This window comes from Schistocerca piceifrons, chromosome 3 (assembly GCF_021461385.2).
Source record: "Schistocerca piceifrons isolate TAMUIC-IGC-003096 chromosome 3, iqSchPice1.1, whole genome shotgun sequence".
Classification (NCBI taxonomy): Eukaryota; Metazoa; Arthropoda; class Insecta; order Orthoptera; family Acrididae; genus Schistocerca; species Schistocerca piceifrons.
This window is the reverse complement of record NC_060140.1, coordinates 323,435,751-323,455,337: the sequence shown is the minus strand read 5'-3', so window position 1 is coordinate 323,455,337 and position 19,587 is coordinate 323,435,751. Positions and strand designations below refer to the sequence as shown.

Below are 19,587 nucleotides of genomic sequence, written 5' to 3'. Positions count from 1 at the left end.
AGGGCGTGCTTTGCATGGCCTCCAGGTGCACCTGACCTAACGCCATGCAATTTTTTCCTTTGGGGCTTCGTCAAGGATTGTGTGTACGTGCCTCTGATACCACCAGACCTCCCTGAATTAAGAAACCTGATTGAAGCAGTTGTTGCTACAGTCACTGAAGACAAACTTATCAACGTTTGGGAAGAACTCGGCTATAGACTTGATGTGTGCCTTGTGACAAATTATGCTGACATTGAACATTTATAAGGTTCTTAGTAAAACTGTTTGAGTTATTCTTTCATTTGATACATCATTTATAACTGTGAGTTTAATGTAATAAATATTATAAAGCGTTAAAGGCCCGATATTCATTTATAAACACCCTGTATCTCAGTACATATTTTATTGTCAGATGCTTATTTTGCCATGTGAAGTAATTTTAATTAATGGCTACGCACACTGCATTTTAACTACTAACTTTGGATACTGATTATGTACTCTAGCTATAGTGCTTTCTGCTGGCCTCAGTTATTTGTATAAATACCAGTCGCATCCCGATCGTCACCAGCGCTTACTGTGTACTTACATGCATAATTTGACGTTGATACCTACATCAGAATATTTTATGGTATGTGCAGCTGGTGTGCATCGCTGTTGATCATGTAGCACCAGGCTTTTTGTAGATTTAGCGTCAGCAAATTGAACTTAGTTGGTTACAAACTGTTTTTGTTTGATAAAATCTGAAGATGGCAGTAACCGGAATCGGTAACAGGAAGTATAAAAGTTTTATGTGATCAAGATGGGCCTGTAAAATAAAGTGTTGGACCAGAAACTAAATAGTAAGATGTACGCTAACCTGTGCCCGAAAGTGCAACTTATTTTACTGGCTATTCCTGCAACTGACTATAAGTAGAGATGGGAAAACTCGTTCATCCTTGGGAACTAGTTCACTGCTGATCGTTCTTTTTTGGGAACCGTTCATTTTTACTCGTTCACCGTTCATTTGTGCTTGGTATATGGTTTTTATGAAAAACTGAAATCTAGTAATGTAGATGACTGAAGGATGGAGGGCACTAAGAGAGGGCACTTGCCTCCCCCCTGGAGTATAGAGTTTTTATTCATCACAGAATTCTTACACACTTTTAGAAGTGTGTAAGAATTTCTGTGATTCTGCAGAACCTCTCGTTTAGCCAACTGTAACGTTGTGTGGCTGATGGCAGGGAAATAATATAGGGTGGCGCACGGAAAACCGGCCCCGAGTACAGACTGCTCGCCAATTAGGGACGATGTGTTGCCCGTTACGAGCAGATTCAACAAACAGACAAACATGTAACAATTAGGCAGTGAAGAAATAAGCTAATGCAAGCAACAATTGCGGAACAATCGATGATGGTGAGTAGAGAGCTGGAGAAGAGAACATGAAAATCTCACGCGACGCGGATGGGCTATAGCACATGTAGTCTTGTAAACCTGTTGGTGGCTGTTTCCCAACTTAATAGACCACAAGTATCTTGTATAAAGTTCTTCGTTTCGACTTCCACAACATAGCTATGGTACGTTGTAAACAATAATCGTTTACACCCTATATATACTTCACGTTGTCTCTGAGTTCGTAGGCGAAGTAGACTTCATGGAAGCATAAAATAAAATGTGATTTTCTCATCATACTTGCATCACACGCTTAGTAAAATTTAGGTTTTTATGTTGCATTATTAAAGTTAATGCAGCAAAAGTAATAATAATTAAGTTCGCAGTAATAAAGTTTTTGGCTTGAAAGCTCCTTCTGAACAAATGTTTTTGAGATAATAAGTAAATACGATTTTATGGCAATCTATGTCTTTTCCAATGGAGAGGCACCACTTTTGCTACTGAGCCAAAATAACCTACAACCCAATTTTTTTTTCAAAGAAACCAAACTAGCAGGTAATGCAAATTGGAAACAATCAAACTTAAAAATAATTAGAGCCTTCCTAAATGTAATGTTTTGTGTATGAAAGATACACGAAAATAGTTTTATATGAATTTTCTTACACTAAAAATTAAGCAAATTATTGAAAGTTAGTTGCTAAATCAAGTCGATGAAACCAAAAAATATATGAATAACAAAAAAACTTGCCTTTTTGTAAGTATGTCTTCTGCTGTTCATCGATATAATGAAGAGCTGATATGCCCTTTTGTTACCTGAAAAGACGTACGTACTACATACAACGTGATTTTTATGTAATTTACGTAACTATAAAATACTTTTTAATTACCGGTCGTGGACGCTGAATAGCCAGACCCAACTGGAAGAACAGTTTGGAACACATGTAAAATGGGCGAGCGCAGTGAACGAAACGAACAACTGGATACTGAACAACTAGGAGCAGTCGGCAGTGGAACTGAGACAGGTGGCCATGCGAAGAACGACGAGTGCTGCCGAGGGAGACCGATACTGAGACGAGCACGCGACCGAGACTGGAACGAGAACTGCCGAAGTGACCGCCGCGACCGAAGTGAACTAGTGAACTATGAACCGATCGTTCCTCGTTCCCGGGAACTGTAAGTAGACCGCCGCGACCGAAGTGAACTATGAACAGATCGTTCCTTGGAATTCGTTCCTCGGTCCTTTCGTTCATCGTGGTGAACCGTTCCTTTGCACCCGTTCGTTCGCGAACTACCCATCTCTATGAGGGTACAGCAGACGGCCCTACCTTCCTTGCCGGTGGTGAGCTTGCGCGCCTGCGAGGCGTCGTTGGCGGCGCTGTGGCTGGGCCTGGCGGGCGCCTGCTCGGGGTGCTGCATGTAGAAGGCGGCTGTGTGGCCCGCAGAGTCGACGGCGCCCACGTCCGCCCCCGCCGCCTCCAGCAGCGACCACATCCCGCGCGGGTCCGCGCAGCCCGAGCAGTAGTGCAGCGCCGTGCGGCCCTCCTGTGAAGTCATCCACCGTACGACTCTTTACATTGTTTGACGAGGCCTGACGCTAGAGGGGACTACCCCACACATTGCGAAACAAAATGGGTCAAGTGGAAAACGCCAGGCATCGGACGTCATCTAGATCGCGTCTGGGATGTTTTTATTTGTAAATCTCGGGTCGTGCTTCCTTTCCCGTCTGGGGGCAATACCACCAAGTCTTGTGTTTTGAATGTATTATGTTGTTCAGTTATGCTGGGTGATGGCTTGCGGCTTAGATTGTGTTGTTTGCTAGACTTATAAAGGGGACAGAGAAAGAACCTGATTATAAGATCAGAACAGGATAGAAATATTGAACCGAGCACCATTTTCCAATTAACCATATGCCGGAAATGCACTGTTGTGGAGCTATAATGCCAATGACTATTTTCTAGAAGTACGCCAAACATTTCTCGGGCAATGTCAACTTTGTAGAAGTTTGTCCATAGCTGTGTAGGCAGCGCAGTAGGAGAAGGAACAATGTTAGTGATGACGGCTGCGTTATGCACCATACGGCAGGGAGATACAGATAATCACCTGAAATCTAGGTACGTACGTCTATCCCGCGTAACTTGTAAGCTACAGCTAGCGAGTCTGCAAACGATCGTATTAACAGGTTAAGTCACTACGACCAATAATTTGAGAAATATGGACCCTCAGTCAACAACGCCTCACAAGAGAGTACAGTCACGTAAAAAAGGAATCAAACAAGATCGACCCCATGCAGCCAGGAATGTAATCTCGTAAAATAAAAAAGGGTAGAAAATGTAGCGTAGTGGACAATGTTTCCAACTGGGTTACTTACAAGCTAATATCAGGAACATAAAGAGCTTATATGTCATTCTCCTGATGGTAGGCCATATGATCTGGTTTCTGAAAAGTTTGATTTTTACATCAGCTGTAATGTGTATCACATACCCAAGATTTCATGATAGGGAACGTGTCCACCAGTCTGAGTCTCATGTCCAATCAATACTGAACATTTGTTCCGATGCTACGGTCAGTGCGGTATCTGGACAATTTAATTTTATCACCAGCTGTTCATGTTCCATCAATGTGGCAGACATTTTCAAATGCTGTGGTGAGTGAGGAGTCTGGACAATTTAATTTTAACACCAGCTGCCATGCCTGACACATAGCCAAGATATCATGAGAGGGCGTACGCCCACCGCTCTGCATGTCAGGTCCCTTCAACGTGGCAGATCTGTGCTGATACTCTGGTCAGTGCGAAGTCTGGACAATTTAATTTTAACACTGGCTGCCATGCCAATGACATACCCAAAACGTCATGAGTGGCGACACGACCACCAATCTGTGTGTCAAGTTCCATCAACGTGACAGTCAGCAGCGACAATATGTGGCGACCATGTCTGCAGACGAGCGTGACTTACTGCGTTGCACGAGATTGGTGTGGAGGATGCTACAGAGGCCGCATCGACAGTCCTTCAGCAGCGAGACTGGAGACAACTGGCGCGGTCGCTGTTGAATGCTGTACCGTCATCGAGACCTTCCAGTGCGGTGGTCTTTTCAGGTTGTTCCCCAAGTAGCCTTCAGAAGAACGTTCTCATTCCTGGCCTCAAGGACACACCCAGTTTGTGTGTGGTTTGAGCTGCGTCTGAGATGGGAATATAAGGAAGCCATACGGATGTGTGCACTGGGTGGCGTAATCTTTCACTGACGCTCTAGGGCACTTAACATGCATGTACTTTCTTCAACAACTGAATGAGATGAAAGTTTAACTAAGTGTTTTAACTATTGTTCGTAATGTTGCTCTTCATATGATGCATATTTGAGCAAACATTATTGCTCCAATCTCACATCTTTCGAGCATCATTTACTTTTTTTGTTTTTTTATGTAACGCTTTCACGTCGTTTTCTTGTACCAAACTTTTTGTCAAAATCATAACCATTACCCAAAGGCAAACAATGTTCGTGACGTAAATTGTTTTTTGTGTTGTTGTTTTGCATTTTATGTCAAACAATATTTTTCTGTTTTTGTCTAACTGAAGAGCCAAAAGAAGTGTGTCCCACAACTACCTGTCGTTTCCTTATCCGCAGGAGCCGATTGGTGAACGAAGCAACTCTGAATCTCCTGCTGTCCTTAGTTATTTCTTCACCGTCTTTTCCTGGTTAAGTTATAGTAACTCCGACAGAACAGCCCCTGCCCCCCTACCCCCCCCCCCCCCCACACAGTTTGTGGGCTGGCTAAGGAATAAAAACCCTCTCACGCAACAACAAATTGTTGCGAATACCTCATTTACGCCTCTCAACAATTTAAGAAACAACCCTCTATGAAACGACCCTATATGACGATATGGCGAACGAAAAAGGGATTTCCGAATTGGTGCATGAAATGCAAGGAGTCTGTGGAAACCTGGGCAGATACAAAGATTGCAAGAAGAAATTGATAAACACAGTGTAACAATTTCTGCAGCACAAGAAAGATGATTTCCTGGAAATGCCAACGGAACCTCGGACAACATACTATATCTAACGGCGGAATACAAACTGAAAGACACGAATTTGGAATAGCATTTCTCATTTCAAATCAGCTCGTTGAAACTGCCATCAAGTTTGAGGCAATTAATGAAATAATGTGCTACGTATGAGCGAAAGGTCGATAGTCCAATGTATCTGTTGTGTGTTCATACACCTACAAAAAGAAGATGCTGTAAAAGAGAGTGTCTATAAACTGCTGGAGAACGTGTATGGTTGCCTGCCGCAATACATCAAAATCGGAATAGGAGACTTTAATACCAGGGTAGGAAAAGAGGGAAATTTGCAATCGACGACAGGCAATGAAAGCTTCCATGAGAAAACCTATAAAAACGAACTGCGAATGATCTCATTTGCTGAGTCAAAAAGCGTGAGTGTTAGAAGCACCATCTTTCCACACAAAGATATATACAGAGAGACCTGATATTCGCCAGATGGGAAGACAGCAAACCAAACCGGCCATATATTAATCTCACGCGCATATAGCGATACTCGTATGTACCAGAGAGCCGACATAGGCTCTGACCATTATGTGGTTGTTGCATCTGTGGAAGACAAGCTGAAAACAAATTACAGAAAACACCAAGGGCAGACAGTACAGCACGAAGTTCAACCATTGAGTTACAGTCGTGAAACGTACAAGTGTCAAGTGGAAGTGAGCAACAAATTACAAGTACTAAATGGAATTTGGCGGATTTCAAACGTCAGCAGAAAACACATTGCCAAAAACAGAACGAAAGAAAAAGAAACGCTTCAACGATACACAAAAAAAGATAGCAGAAGCTAGCATCACAACCAGGTGGCACAGGAAAAACGAAGAATAAGAACTGCGCTACAGGGAGAGACAGAAGGAAACTAGCAAGACGTACCGAAGATAAAAAAAAGGCTGTACCCACGGCACAAAACAATTCGCAAAGTATATCGAGCCTAAATTACATCAGGACCGAATATAAACCGTGGACAGCGCCTCTTCACTGCATCGACGGAAACATTATCACTCGGCTAGATGATATATTACAGGCTTGGAAAGAATATTTTGACGAGTGACTGAACAGCGAGTGGCACCCATAGTTTAGGGCTAGCGTCTTTGACTATTAATCAAAACGACCTCGGTCCCGGGTTCGAACAAGCCCTCTCCTGCTTGAATTTTGAATAAAAATCATCAGCAATGGCGGCCAAAGACTTCCGGAATAAGAAGTTACTCTCTTTCAGCTAACAGCCTTGTCAAAGAGGCCGGTGGAGCGGACATAGGTTCAGCGTACTATCTTGGCCTTGGGATGGGAAACTGCCTCTAGAAGTAGGAGGAATAAGCAATGAAGAACGGCATGAGGGTGCAGAAGGCGATGGAAACCACTGCATTAAAGACACGTAATGTTATCCACAGGACATGTGGTACGTAACTGAAAAAGTGTCATGAAGATCTCTCTATTGGCAAAAGATTCCGGATTAGTCCTTCATTCGGATCCCCAGAAGGGAACTGCAAAGGGGATGTAAAAATGGTAGAAATGTGGAATAACCAACAAAAAGATAACGTTCTACGAGTCGAGGCACGGAATGTCTGAAGTTTGAACATGGTAGGAAAGCCACAATATCTGAAAAGTGAAATGCTGAGCCTAAGCTTAGGTATAATGCTGGTCAGTGATGTAAAACAGAAAGAACACAAGGATTTCTGGTCATATGAGTATAGAATCATATGAACAGCAACCAGAAAACGTTATAACGGGAGAAGGATTCGTTATGAATAGGAAGATAGGGTAGAGAGTGAGTTATTGTGAACAGTTTAGTGATAGGGATGCTACTTTACATCGTAATATCTTTGAATGTTATATGTCAGGCCCTAGCAAATTCTTAAAACCAATATTACTCCTATGTTTAATGTATGCATCCATAAAGAATAACTAATAGAAAACATCACATCAAATACAGCTAATTCGAATGCTATATTAGTGCTCTATTTACAGCATTTGTAGACTTAAAGAAAGCTTTTGACTGGAATACATTATTTGAAATTCTGAAGGTAGGAAGGATAAAATACAGGGAGCTAAACGTTATGAGCTTGTGCAGAAAATGGATCAAATGGCTCTGAGCACTATGGGACTTAACATCTGAGGTCATCAGTCCTCTAGACTTAGAACTACTTAAACTTAAGGGCATCACACACATCCATGCCCAAGGCAGGATCCGAACCTGCGACCGTCGCAGCAGCGCGGTTCCGGACTGAAGCGCCTAGAACCGCTCGGCCACAACGGCCAGCGAGCTTGTACAGAAACTGGGCTGCAGTTATAAGGGTCGAAGGGCATGAAAGGAAAGCAAAGGCTGATATGAAAGTGAACCTATCCCCAACATTAATCACTTTGTACATACATTGAGCAATTAATTACGGAAAGCAAAGAAAAATTAGGAGATGATATTAAGATTCAAGAACAAGAAAAAAACTTTGCGTTTGTCGATGACATTATAGTTTTTTCAGGCAGCAAAACACTTAAAAGAGCAGATGAACAGAATGGCAACTGCCTCGAATAAAGGATATAAGATGAAAAACAACAAAAGTGAAACAAGGGTAATGGAATGTAGTCGAATTAAATCAAGCGATGTAGAGGTAGCTAGATTAAGAAATGAGATATTAAAAATAGTAGATAAACTCTGTTATTTGGGCAGCAAAATAACTGATGATATACGAAGTAGACAGAATATAAAATGAAGATCGGCTATAGTACGAAAGAATTTCTGTGAAAGAGGAAATTTTTAACATGTTGATTTAAGTGTTAGCAAGTATTTTGTGAATGTATTTGTGTGGTTGTAGTCTTGTACGGTAGCAAAACATAAACAATAATTAGTTCAACGAAGAAGAGAATGGAAGCTTTTGAAATGCGGTGCAATAGAAGAGACCTGAAGACTAGATGGGTAGATCAGCAATTAATGAGGAAGTATTGAATAGAATTGGTGAGAAAAGAAATATACTGCACAGCTTGATTAAAAGAAAGGATCGTTGCATCAAGGAATTGTCTGTTTGATACTGGAGGTAAGTGCCGAGGCAAAAACAGAAAATGGAGACCAAGGGATGAATAGCAAGCAGGTTCAAATGGATGTAGGTTGCAGTAGTTATTCGGAGATGATGGGAGACTTGCACAGGATAGACTAGCGTAGAGAACTGCATCAAACCAGTCTTTGGACAGAAGGCGACGATAACAACAAAGGCAAGAATGGGACAGTGGTAAAAAGCCATGCAACCAAATAAAACCAAAAGATAACAGAAAACTTAAAAATATTAAATTAGAAAAATCACATCATAAAAAATAAAAGCCAAACTACACTTACGAAAAAATTTCACAATATTCAGCAAAAAATTGAGAATAAACCTCTTTCAATTCACTCAACATGAGAACCTGTTACCTACCAAGATATCCTTTAGCAAAATCAAGAGGAGTATGGAATCTTTGTACTAAAAAGGAAGCCAAACAAGCTAAAACTAAAGGAAAAGAAATAGAAAATAAACAATAATAAAATTGATAATGTATATAAGATTAATTTTAAATTCACCAATTAAAATAATTAAAAATAGTAATATAAAGCTAAGCTGACTTCTCATGAAGTAAGTTGTAGCAACCGAATGTAAAGAACCTAGTAAAGAACAAATTGACATTGGTGGTCAACTCAGACGACACAGAAAACTCAATAAGGAAAAGAACTTACATCATTAAAATAGAGAAAAATAATCAAACAATTAAGAAATTTGTGGTTTATAAACTGATGAAAAGTAGTAAGGTAAATACTTTGATACAATAGGAATTGCTGAGTCCTTACAGTTTAAATCAACGGCCCTTTGAAAGATTGAGGCGTATCAAAAGATCACGTTTTATTAGGAGCCTTAAAAATATGAAAGCAACATAAAAATCTCAACTTCTAATAATGTCACAAACGCCAGTACTATTAAAACACAAACAATTAAAGGAATAAAATTACAAACAGACAAAAGTAAATCATAGTGTATCAGCAGCATTTACAGAAAATAAATCTGTATAAATGAAGACGAAATTAGACAAATATATCTCTCAAAATAGTATTAAATCAATTTTAATAAATGGAGAACAACACATTTTTTGACATAGCACTATTCTACTAATGTGAATAGTTATTAATTTAGGGTAGAAACCAGCCGGAATCACTCTGGCATCAACATATACTTTCTAAGAATTTCCAGGTTAAAGAAACTTCTTGCCAGACAACTAAAATGATTTCCAAAGGTCTCGATTAAATTTGCGACCGCTAATTAACCCTTCGAAAAATAATGTGAGGTGGAGATGTATCACAGTAGACACCACATACAGGGTGGTCCATTGATGGTGACCGGGCCAAATATCTCATGAAATAAGCGTCAAACGAAAAACCTAGAAGAGCGAAACTTGTCTAGCTTGAAGGGGGAAATCAGATGGCGCTATGGTTGGTCCGCTAGATGGCGCTGCCTTAGGTCAAACGGATATCAACTGCGTTTTCTAAAATAGGATCCCCCATCTTTTATTACATGTTCGTGTAGTACGTACAGAAATATGAATGTTTTAGTTGGACCACTTTTTTCGCTTTGTGATAGATGGCGCAGTAATAGTCGCAAACATATGGCTCACAATTTTAGACGACTGTTGGTAACAGGTAGGGTTTTTTTACATTAAAATATAGAACGCAGGTACGTTTGAACATTTTATTTCGGTTGTTCAAATGTGATACATGTACGTTTGTGAACTTATCATTTATGAGAACGCATGCTGCTACAGCGGGATTACCTGTAAATACCACACTAATGCAATAAATGCTCAAAATGATGTCCGTCAATCTCAATGCATTTGGCAATACGTGTAACGACATTCCTCTCAACAGCGAGTAGTTCGCCTTCCGTAACGTTCGCACATGCATTGACAATGCGCTGACGCATGTTGTCAGGCGTTGTCGGTGGATCACGATAGCAAATATCCTTCAACTTTCCCCACGGATAGAAATCCGGGGACGTCAGATCCGGTGAACGTGCGGGCCATGGTATGGTGCTTAGACGACCAATCCACCTCTCATGAAATATGCTATTCAATACCGCTTCAACCGCTAGCGAGCTATGTGGCAGTCATACATCATGTTGGAAGTACTTCTCCATTCTGTGATGCAGTGAAACGTCTTGTAGTAGCATCGGTAGAACATTACGTAGGAAATCAGCATACATTGCACAATTAAGATTGCCATCGATAAAATGAGGGCCAATTATCCTTCATCCCATAATGCCGCACCATACATTAACCCGCCAAGATCGCTGATTTTCCACTTGTCGCAGCCATCGTGGATTTTCTGTTGCCCCGTAGTGCATATTATGCCGGTTTACGTTACCGCTGTTGGTGAATGACGATTCGTCGCTAAATAGAACGCGTACAAAGAATCTGTCATCGTCCCGTAATTTCTCTTGTGCCCAGTGGCAGAACTGTACACGACATTCAAAGTCGTCGCCATGCAATTCCTGGTGCATAGAAATATGGTACGGGTGCAATCGATGTTGATGTAGCATTCTCAACACCGACGTTTTTTGAGATTCCCGATTCTCGCGCAATTTGTCTGCTACTGATGTGCGGATGAGCCGCGACAGCAGCTAAAACACCTACTTGGGCATCATAATGTGTTGCAGGTCGCGGTTGACGTTTCACATGTGGCTGCACCCTTCCTGTTTCCTTAAATAACGTAACTATCCGGCGAACGGTCCGGACATTTGGATGATGTCGTCCAGGATACCGAGCAGCATACATAGCACACGCCCGTTGGCCATTTTGATCACACTGGCTATACATCAACACGATATCGACCTTTTCCGCAATTGGTAAACGGTCCGTTTTAACACGGGTGTTGTATCACGAAGCAAATACAGTCCGCACTGGCGGAATGTTACGTGATACCACGTACTTATACGTTTGTGACTATTACAGCGCCATCTATCACAAAGCGAAAGAAGTGGACCAACTAAAACATTCATATTTCTTTACGTACTGCACGAATATGTAATATAAAAAGAGGGTTCCTATTTTTTAAAAAACGCAGTTGATATTCGTTTGACCTATGGCAGCGCCATCTAGCGGGCCAATCATAGCGCCATTTGGTTTCCCCCTTCAAGCTAGACGAGTTTCGTTCTTTGTAGTTTTTTCGTTTGATGCTTACGTCGTCAGATACATGGTGGCGCACGAAATGTGTTACCAATTGTTTCTTGACAATTTACGACGCACGTTAGATATCCCGCTGGGATCTCTACAGCAGTACCAGCAGTGCTTGGAAAAACAAATGAGTTACGAGATAACGTGTAATTCACGATACTGCCGCTAGGAGACTAGTAAGCAGCAATGACTGATGATGGAACTGATGACACAGCAACGATCGGCAATTGTGTTACTTTTTCATGAAACGAAAAGCCTTGTTGTGACTCAGAGGCGTTTTCGACAACAGTTTAACACACAATGGGTCCCTTGCAAGAAGACCATCCATAGGTTGTACGATAAATTTGTACAGGAAGGAACAGTATTGGAAGCGAAGCGACAACGGCCTAAGCCTGTTTGTTCGCCGGAGAATATTAAAGCGGTACGAGTTGCTGTACAGAGAAGTCTTGGGAAATCGTGTAGAAAGGCAGCAGTGCAACTGGGAATACCCAGACGCTCCGTTCAACACATCCTTAAATGTAACCTCCATATGTACCCATACAAGATGACCTGAGCACAGAAACTCACTGAAGAACACAAGCAGCAGGGACTACTGTTTGCTCAGTAGTTTTCAGACGAGGCGCATTTTCATTTAGACGGTGTGGTTAACAAACAAAATGTACGCTTTTGGGCCACTGAAAACCCACAAGTGCTTCACGAATGACAACATTATGCTCTGAGGATTACAGCGTGGGCAGCAATTTCCAGTCACGGACTTATTGGACCCTTTTTCTTTGAAGAAACTGTGAACAGCGAGCGTTATTTGAGCATGCTTCGCAATAGCTTGATTCCACAGCTTCTTGCTACTCCCTTGCCCTTCAACACGCAGTGGTTCATGCAACATGGAGCAAGGCCACATACTGCAAACATTGTGTTGGAGTTTTTACACGAGCATTTCGACATACGGATCATTTCACTCAGGTTTTCAGGTCGCTTCAATGAGAGACAAAATTGGCCCCTCAGTAGCCCAGACCTCAATCCACGTGACTTTTTTCTTTGGGGGTACCTAAAGGAAAATAATTTTCCCGAAACGTCCACGTGATTTAATGGAGCTCTGAAGACTTATTCTTCAAGCTTGCAGTGCAATTACGGAAGACATGTGGCGTAGGGTAATCATTAACTTGAGTGTTCGTTTGAAGGAAGTTAGGAAACGAAATGGTGGACATATTGAGCATGTGCTGAGTTAGATCTCCATGGACGGCTCTTCATTGTAGTGTATGTTCCTTTCAGATTGTATTGAAAATGAAGTTTGTATCCAAAAACAAAATGGTAAGACATTTTCGTGCACCACCCTGTATTTGGTCCAGTCACTATCAATGGACCACCCTGTATAGTCCTTATATCGGGCCTCTGTGCAACAAAAATTTGGTTGCTGTACTTGCTAGTAACCCTTCAGAACTGCCAGAGCGGGTACTCACGCGGTCCTTGACGCCGGCGGCGGCGGGGTGCGCGTCGAGCAGCCATCGCAGCATGCGCTCGTCGTCGGCGAGCACGGCCTTGTGCGCCAGCCCCAGGCCCGCCGCGTCCTTGCTCTGCGCCAGCCGCCGGAAGCCGCCCGCCTCCTGCAGCTGCGCCTGCAGCTCCTCCAGGTCCCCGCGCGACGCTGCGTCGTGCACCAGCTCGATCCGGGCCTGCAAGTTCACCTAGCTCGTACACTGAAGTGCCAAAGAAACTGGTATAGTCATGCGTGTTCGAATACAGAGATATGTAAACAGGTAGGCTACTAAAATGTAGACTTTCATGTCCGGAAATGTCATGTCCATTATAATTATCCGGGCTGTTATGCCGTGGTCGGTTGACAAATTCTGTGTCAATTCCCAACGTTTCGTCCCCGTCTGCGGAGGACATCTCCAACGAGGTCTGTAGCTCGATGCAGGTCCAACACACCCACTCGCTCGCTACTGTGCCGCTAAATTCCGTGTCCGCGCGCTTCCGCGCCGAGGCGTGACGTCACGTGTTTTGAAAACGTCAGTGCAATTGGCCGCTGTCCGCTGCCGTCGATCGCCGTTGCCATCACCCAGTAGTGGACGGGTGGTACACATCTTCTTCAACACCGGCATCCAGAAACCGTTTAATTTCACGCCCTCCTCCTTTCGATTGAAATTATTAGGGTGTTTGGCGATTTCGATTGCCTCCCTGTAGAGCCTTTCGTAATATCCGCTTGTGGCCGCTAGTACTTGCGTCTCCTCGAAACGAATATGGTGGTTACCTGGCTGGAAATCATGCTCCGCAACAGCTGATCGTTCCGTTTCTCCTCTTCTACAATTGCCCTTGTGCTTTTCCAAACGTTTTGAAACAGTTCTTTTAGTGGAACCCACATAAACATCTCCGCAGCTGCATGGGATTCTACACACTCCACCTCTTTCCAATGGTTTGCGAGCGTCCTTGGCAAGCTTGACTGATCGGCACTGCGGTCGGTAACGCCAATGTAAGACACTTAAGCGTCTGGCGCGGTTGTTAGGTCGTTTACCGCTCCTACAATAGCAGGTTATCAAGATTTAAGTGAGTTTGAACGTGGTGTTATAATCGGCGCACTAGTAATGGGACACAGCATCTCCGAGGTAGCAATGAAGTGGGGATTTACCCGTACGACCCTTTTCACGAGCGTACCGCGAATATCAGGAAACCCGTAAAACACCAAATCTCCGACATCACTGCGGCCGGAAAAAGATCCTGCAAAACCGGTGACCAACTACGACTCAAGAGAATCGACCAACGTGACAGAAGTGCAACCATTCCGCAAATTGCTGCAGATTTCAATGCTGGGCCATCAGCAAAACGTCAGTGTGCAAACCATTCAACGGAACATCATCGATATGGGCTTTCGGACACATAGCTTTACGCGTCGCCTGGGCCCGTCAACACCTGTGTTGGACTGTTGATGACTGGGAACATGTTGCCTGGTCGAACAAGTCCCGTTTCTTACTGTGTCGAGCGGATGGACGTGTACGGGTATGGAGACAACCTCATGAACCCATGGACCCTGCATGTCAGCAGGGAACTGTGCAAGCTGGTGGAGGCTCTGTACTGGTGTGGGGCGAGTGCAGCTGGAATGATATGGGACCGCTGATACGTCTAGATACTGTTCTGACAGGTGACACGTACGTGAGCATCCTGTCGGATCACCTGTATCCATTGATGTCCATTGTGCATTCCGACGGACTTGTACAATTCCACCAGGAAAATACGACTCCCCACACATCCAGAATTGCTACAGACTGACCCTTCTTGGTTTAAACACTTCTGCTGTCCATCAAACTTCCCAGACATGAACATTACTGAGCATATCTAGCTAGGCTGCGTTGCAAAGTGCTGTTCGGGAGAGATCTCAAACCCCTTCGTACTCTTATCGATTTACAGACAGCCCTGCAGGATTCACGGTGTCAATTCTCTCCAGCACTACTTCAGACATTATTCGAGTTCATGCCACGTCGTGTTGCGGCATTTCTGCGTGTTCGCGGGGGCCCTGCACAGTATTACGCAGGTGTACCAGTTTCTTTGGCTCTTCAATGCATCTCTTTGTCTCACAGGCCATTTCGCGAGACCCACTGAGCACAGAACGCCAAAATATAAGTCCAATGCCCACATTACGACATTGAAACAGAGAACGAAAGCAGTGCTCCAAGTGACGTGGTAGCGTACTTTGAGTACGAGAAATGTGGCGCGGAAATACTAGAACTAAAGGATTGTATTTGTCATTTATACTTTATGGGTGGGTCTGGTAGCCTGGTTGTAAAGTGCATTTATTTGTAAAACCGTGTGGCTGTTATCAAGAAAAAAGTATGTTCCTGATTGCAGCCATCTTGTGCATATTGCGCTCTTCGAATTGCGTTGTAAATATGTTAGTCGATTTCTGATAGCGTTCTTCTCGCATCAATTATACAGGGTGTTTCAGAAGTGATGGTCAATATTCAGGGATAAGATAGGTACGATTATTCGAAACGAAAAAGTCAAGTAAACATGGGCTCCCTTATCTTCCTTGAGTTGTATTTCAAAGCAGTAAAGATGAACAAGTGCTCATAGCTCTTAGGGTATTCATTTTAGAGCACATATTGACTGTACATTTCTTTTCTAATTTTAGTCCACACTACCACTTCCCAAAATACAAAAAGCAAACGGCTTGCGGTAGAAGAGATTTGTTTCACGGTATCGATGATCAAGAATTGTTCATAGCTCTTAAGATATGCCCTTTAGAGCCCATGTTTACTTAACTTATTTGTTTTGAATGGACATTACTGTTACATCTCTGAATATTGACTATCACTTCTGAAATACCCTGTATTGGGAGGAGTGAAAGATTCCAAATTTGTTTTTGTGGCATATAAAACAGAGGCTGTTTTCGTTGCATGGTGTTCTGCTGACTGACGTGTAGCTCTTATTACTTACGAATCTGGGTGTGAATTAAGAAACGAAACAACACATGAAAGACCAAAAATGAGCCAATAAAATAAGTAGATGATGGACCGATAAACTTGAAGCGCTCCAGGTGGCGTGGTAGCGAACCAAGAGCGTACATCGACCAATTTTCCAGATATATTGAGCTGTCACACTATTCTATTTACATCACTATCTCTGCAGTATTAATGTTAAAATCCAACAACTGACTCCAGTGATGAAGGGCAAAATGCCGCGTTTCAGTCGTTATGCGCTGGATGGATTGGAATCGTTAGAAGCAGTTTTTCTCATTTACACGCCAAATCGAGCATTCATTTTAACAACTGAACTACTTGTTATGTTACACACGAAGCGGTATAGCTGACCTACTACCTCCAAATTTCTCAATTATTTATTTATCGTGTGAAGACAGGAGAAAATACTAGACAACTACTTGCAAGAAAAATGTAAATTTGGACACATAAACGCAACCACAAGTTCGTAGTGGATTCAGTGTCCTAAGTCCACTTTCGAAATCCTGCCAGAAGCTACTGCAGACAAATTGTAAAGGCCTTTCCTCTTCCCTTGTCCCTCCGGTTGCTCTGAGTGAACATTCAAATGTTCTTCGCCGTATTAATATTGATAGTTGGTTGGTTGATTTTGGGGAAGGGACGAAACACCCATGTCATCGGTCCCATAGGATTAGGAAAGGATGGGAAAGGAAGTCGGCCGTGCCTTTTCAAAGGAACCATCCCGACATTTGTCTGAAGCGATTTAGGCAAATCACGGAAAACCTAAATCAAAATGGTAGGACGCGGGTTTGAACCGTCGTCCTCCAGAATACGAGTCTAGGGTGCTAACCACTGCACCACCTCGCTTAGTGTTAATATTGAGGGAAGGCTTTTATCACCATGGCTGCAGCAGTCGCCCTGTCAGGTCTGATCCGATGCAGTATGCACCAGGGTCATCGGAGTAGATGATAACCTGCTGGTCACTACCAGGGAGTTTTAATCAACGTTGATGCATCAAGGAAGTTTGCTCCCGCCTTTGATAGTTCCAGGTATCTTGCATGTTGAAATGACTGTCCTGCACACTGAGTGTCGTGGGCTACAGTGGTTTTCTAGACTTCAGTCGCTGAGTTCTATTAATGAAATTCTGAAGTATGTGGTATTTATGCGTTTTTTTTTTCATTTCTTGACCATGTGTTAAGCAATGACTGTGGTTTCTTGTGGAGGATGGCGGAATATTAATAACGAGGAGAACACGGCAAGTGCCATCACCCTGTTTTCCAGAAACCTCGCTCAGTGGAAGTGTGGTCAAAATAAGCGAACACGTGACTCGGCTTATCCAAAGATAATCGACCGTTTCTGAAAAAACGACAGTCAAAGTTTTCGAGATATATTCTACGTCCTTTATGTGTCTTTTACCATGCTTCACCGTCAGACGAAATGATGACACAATGGTCAGCATCGCGGCTTATTAATTGTGCGCCTCGTGTTCGAAACCCGATTATTTCTGGTTTTTTTTCCTTTATATACGCATGTCTGTAGAAGATTACTACACGATTATTTCCAGTGTATAGTGATATAATGTTGCCCTTACTCGCGTACTAATTGTATATCAGATGAATGAATTTTAAGAAATGAGAAAATTATTTGAAATTGATTTCGGTTAAATTCCAGTAGTGTATCTTGGTTCATAATCAACTGCAGGTGCCAGTTTTCGAAAAACTGATCCCTTATGCATAGTTTGCCGCGAAGTTGTTGCCAACGCGCGAAGTCTTCACCATCGTTGACAGTGTCGTTTTTTTTTTCTTTTTTTCTCGAGTAAGATTCAGGCGAAGAAATCTCACTGTGACAAACGCGTCTCCGTGCGATGCTCGTGGTATTCGGAATGTCTGCGTTCCAAAAGTTTCTACGATCGGTATCATCCAAGGAAGTGCACAAAATGTTCCTGAATAATAAACATAAGAATAAGATATAAGAATTAATATAATAATTGATATAAGAATGAAATATCAGAATATGAGAATTTAAAAAGATTGTAAGCCCTCAATATATAAAACACACATATACAATATAATAAATGTGTGACACGCATAGTAAAATCCAATTGTAATTTTACATTTAATATTACGCCCTTGTATTCTCAAATTGATAAGAAACATTCGTGTAGGAAACCTTCTAAAGACATGGGCAGATAAATGAAAACAATAAAAATAAAACGCCTTGGACGTTCATTTTATAGATATGACATAGTGTATGCCCCTCATCTGTGTACAACTAAGCATCTTATACTTTGACACGACACATAGGTCACGTTCCACCTTTTTACTTGTTTGTGAGGGATTTCTTCCTTCCATTTATCACCTTCTACAGTTATTTTGTCTTAGGTTATTTCACGGTTGTGCAGATAATGTACGTCCGACTGTCCAATAAAAATCATGAATAGTTGTTTAAAGAAGATATAATAGATAGTATAATTGTACAATGTACTGAGTGGAAATTCGTTTATTTATCTATTTATTTACACGTCAAGTTCCGTAGGACCAACTTGAGGAGCAAACCTCCAAGGTCATGGAACGTGTCAGTACATGAAATTACAACATAAACGTAATAACAGATAAAAATAAAATGTTTATGAACCCGAAAAAAGTCAGTCCATAAGTTTAAGTAAACGCAGTCAACAATGGAACAAGAATCAGCTTCATTTTTCAAGGAGCTCATCGACAGAATAGAAGGAGTGACCCATGCGGAAACTCTTCAGTTTAGATTTGAAAGCGCGTGGATTACTGCTAAGACTTTTGAGTTCGAATGGTAGCTTATTAAGAATGGATGCAGCATTATACTGTACACCTTTCTGAACAACAGTTAAGGAAGTCCGATCCAAATGCAGGTTTGATTTCTGCCGAGTGTTAACTGAGTGAAAGCTGCTTATTCTTGGGAATACGCTAATATTGTTAACAAGAAATGACAGTAAGGAATATATATATACATTGAGAGGTCAATGTCAAAATACGCAGACTCGTGAACAGGGGTCGACAAGAGGTTCGTGAACCTACACCAACTGCCCGAACCGCCCGTTTCTGAGTTAAAAATATCGTTTTAGAATGGGAAGAGTTTCTCCAAAATATAATAGCATACGATGTAAGCGAATGAAAATAAGCAAAGTAGATTAATTTTCGTGTCCAACGATCACTCACCTCAAATACCGTTCGAATAGTAAAAATGGCAATATTAAGTCTTTGAACAAGATCCTGAACGTCGGCTTTCCACGACAGTTTACTATCTATCTGAACACCTAGAAATTTGAGCTGCTCAGTTTCACTAATCATATGCCCATTCTGTGAAATTAAAACGTCAGGTTTTGTTGAATTGTGTGTTGGAAACTCTAAAAACTTAGTCTTACTATGATATAGCGTTAGTTTATTTTCTAGAAGTCATGAACTTAGGTCATGAACTGCAGTATTTGAAACCAAGGCAATGTTTCACACAGTATCCTTTACTACCAAGCTAGTGTCGTCAACAAACAGAAACATTTTAGAGTCACCTGTAATACTAGAGGGCATATCATTTATATAAAAAGGAAGATG

At 42.1% G+C, this 19,587-nt stretch overlaps 1 protein-coding gene across 1 annotated transcript in view; it reads right to left on the bottom strand.

Annotated features, from left to right (window-relative positions):
• LOC124788628 overlaps positions 1-19,587 on the bottom strand; it is a 495,884-nt gene that overhangs the window by 454,174 nt on the left and 22,123 nt on the right. Inside the window, exons 3-4 of the mRNA XM_047255898.1 lie at positions 13,040-13,252; positions 2,673-2,889 (exon numbers count right to left, since the gene is read on the bottom strand). Of these exons, the coding sequence (XP_047111854.1) occupies positions 2,673-2,889; positions 13,040-13,252 (430 nt within the window). The remainder of the gene's footprint in view (positions 1-2,672; positions 2,890-13,039; positions 13,253-19,587) is intronic.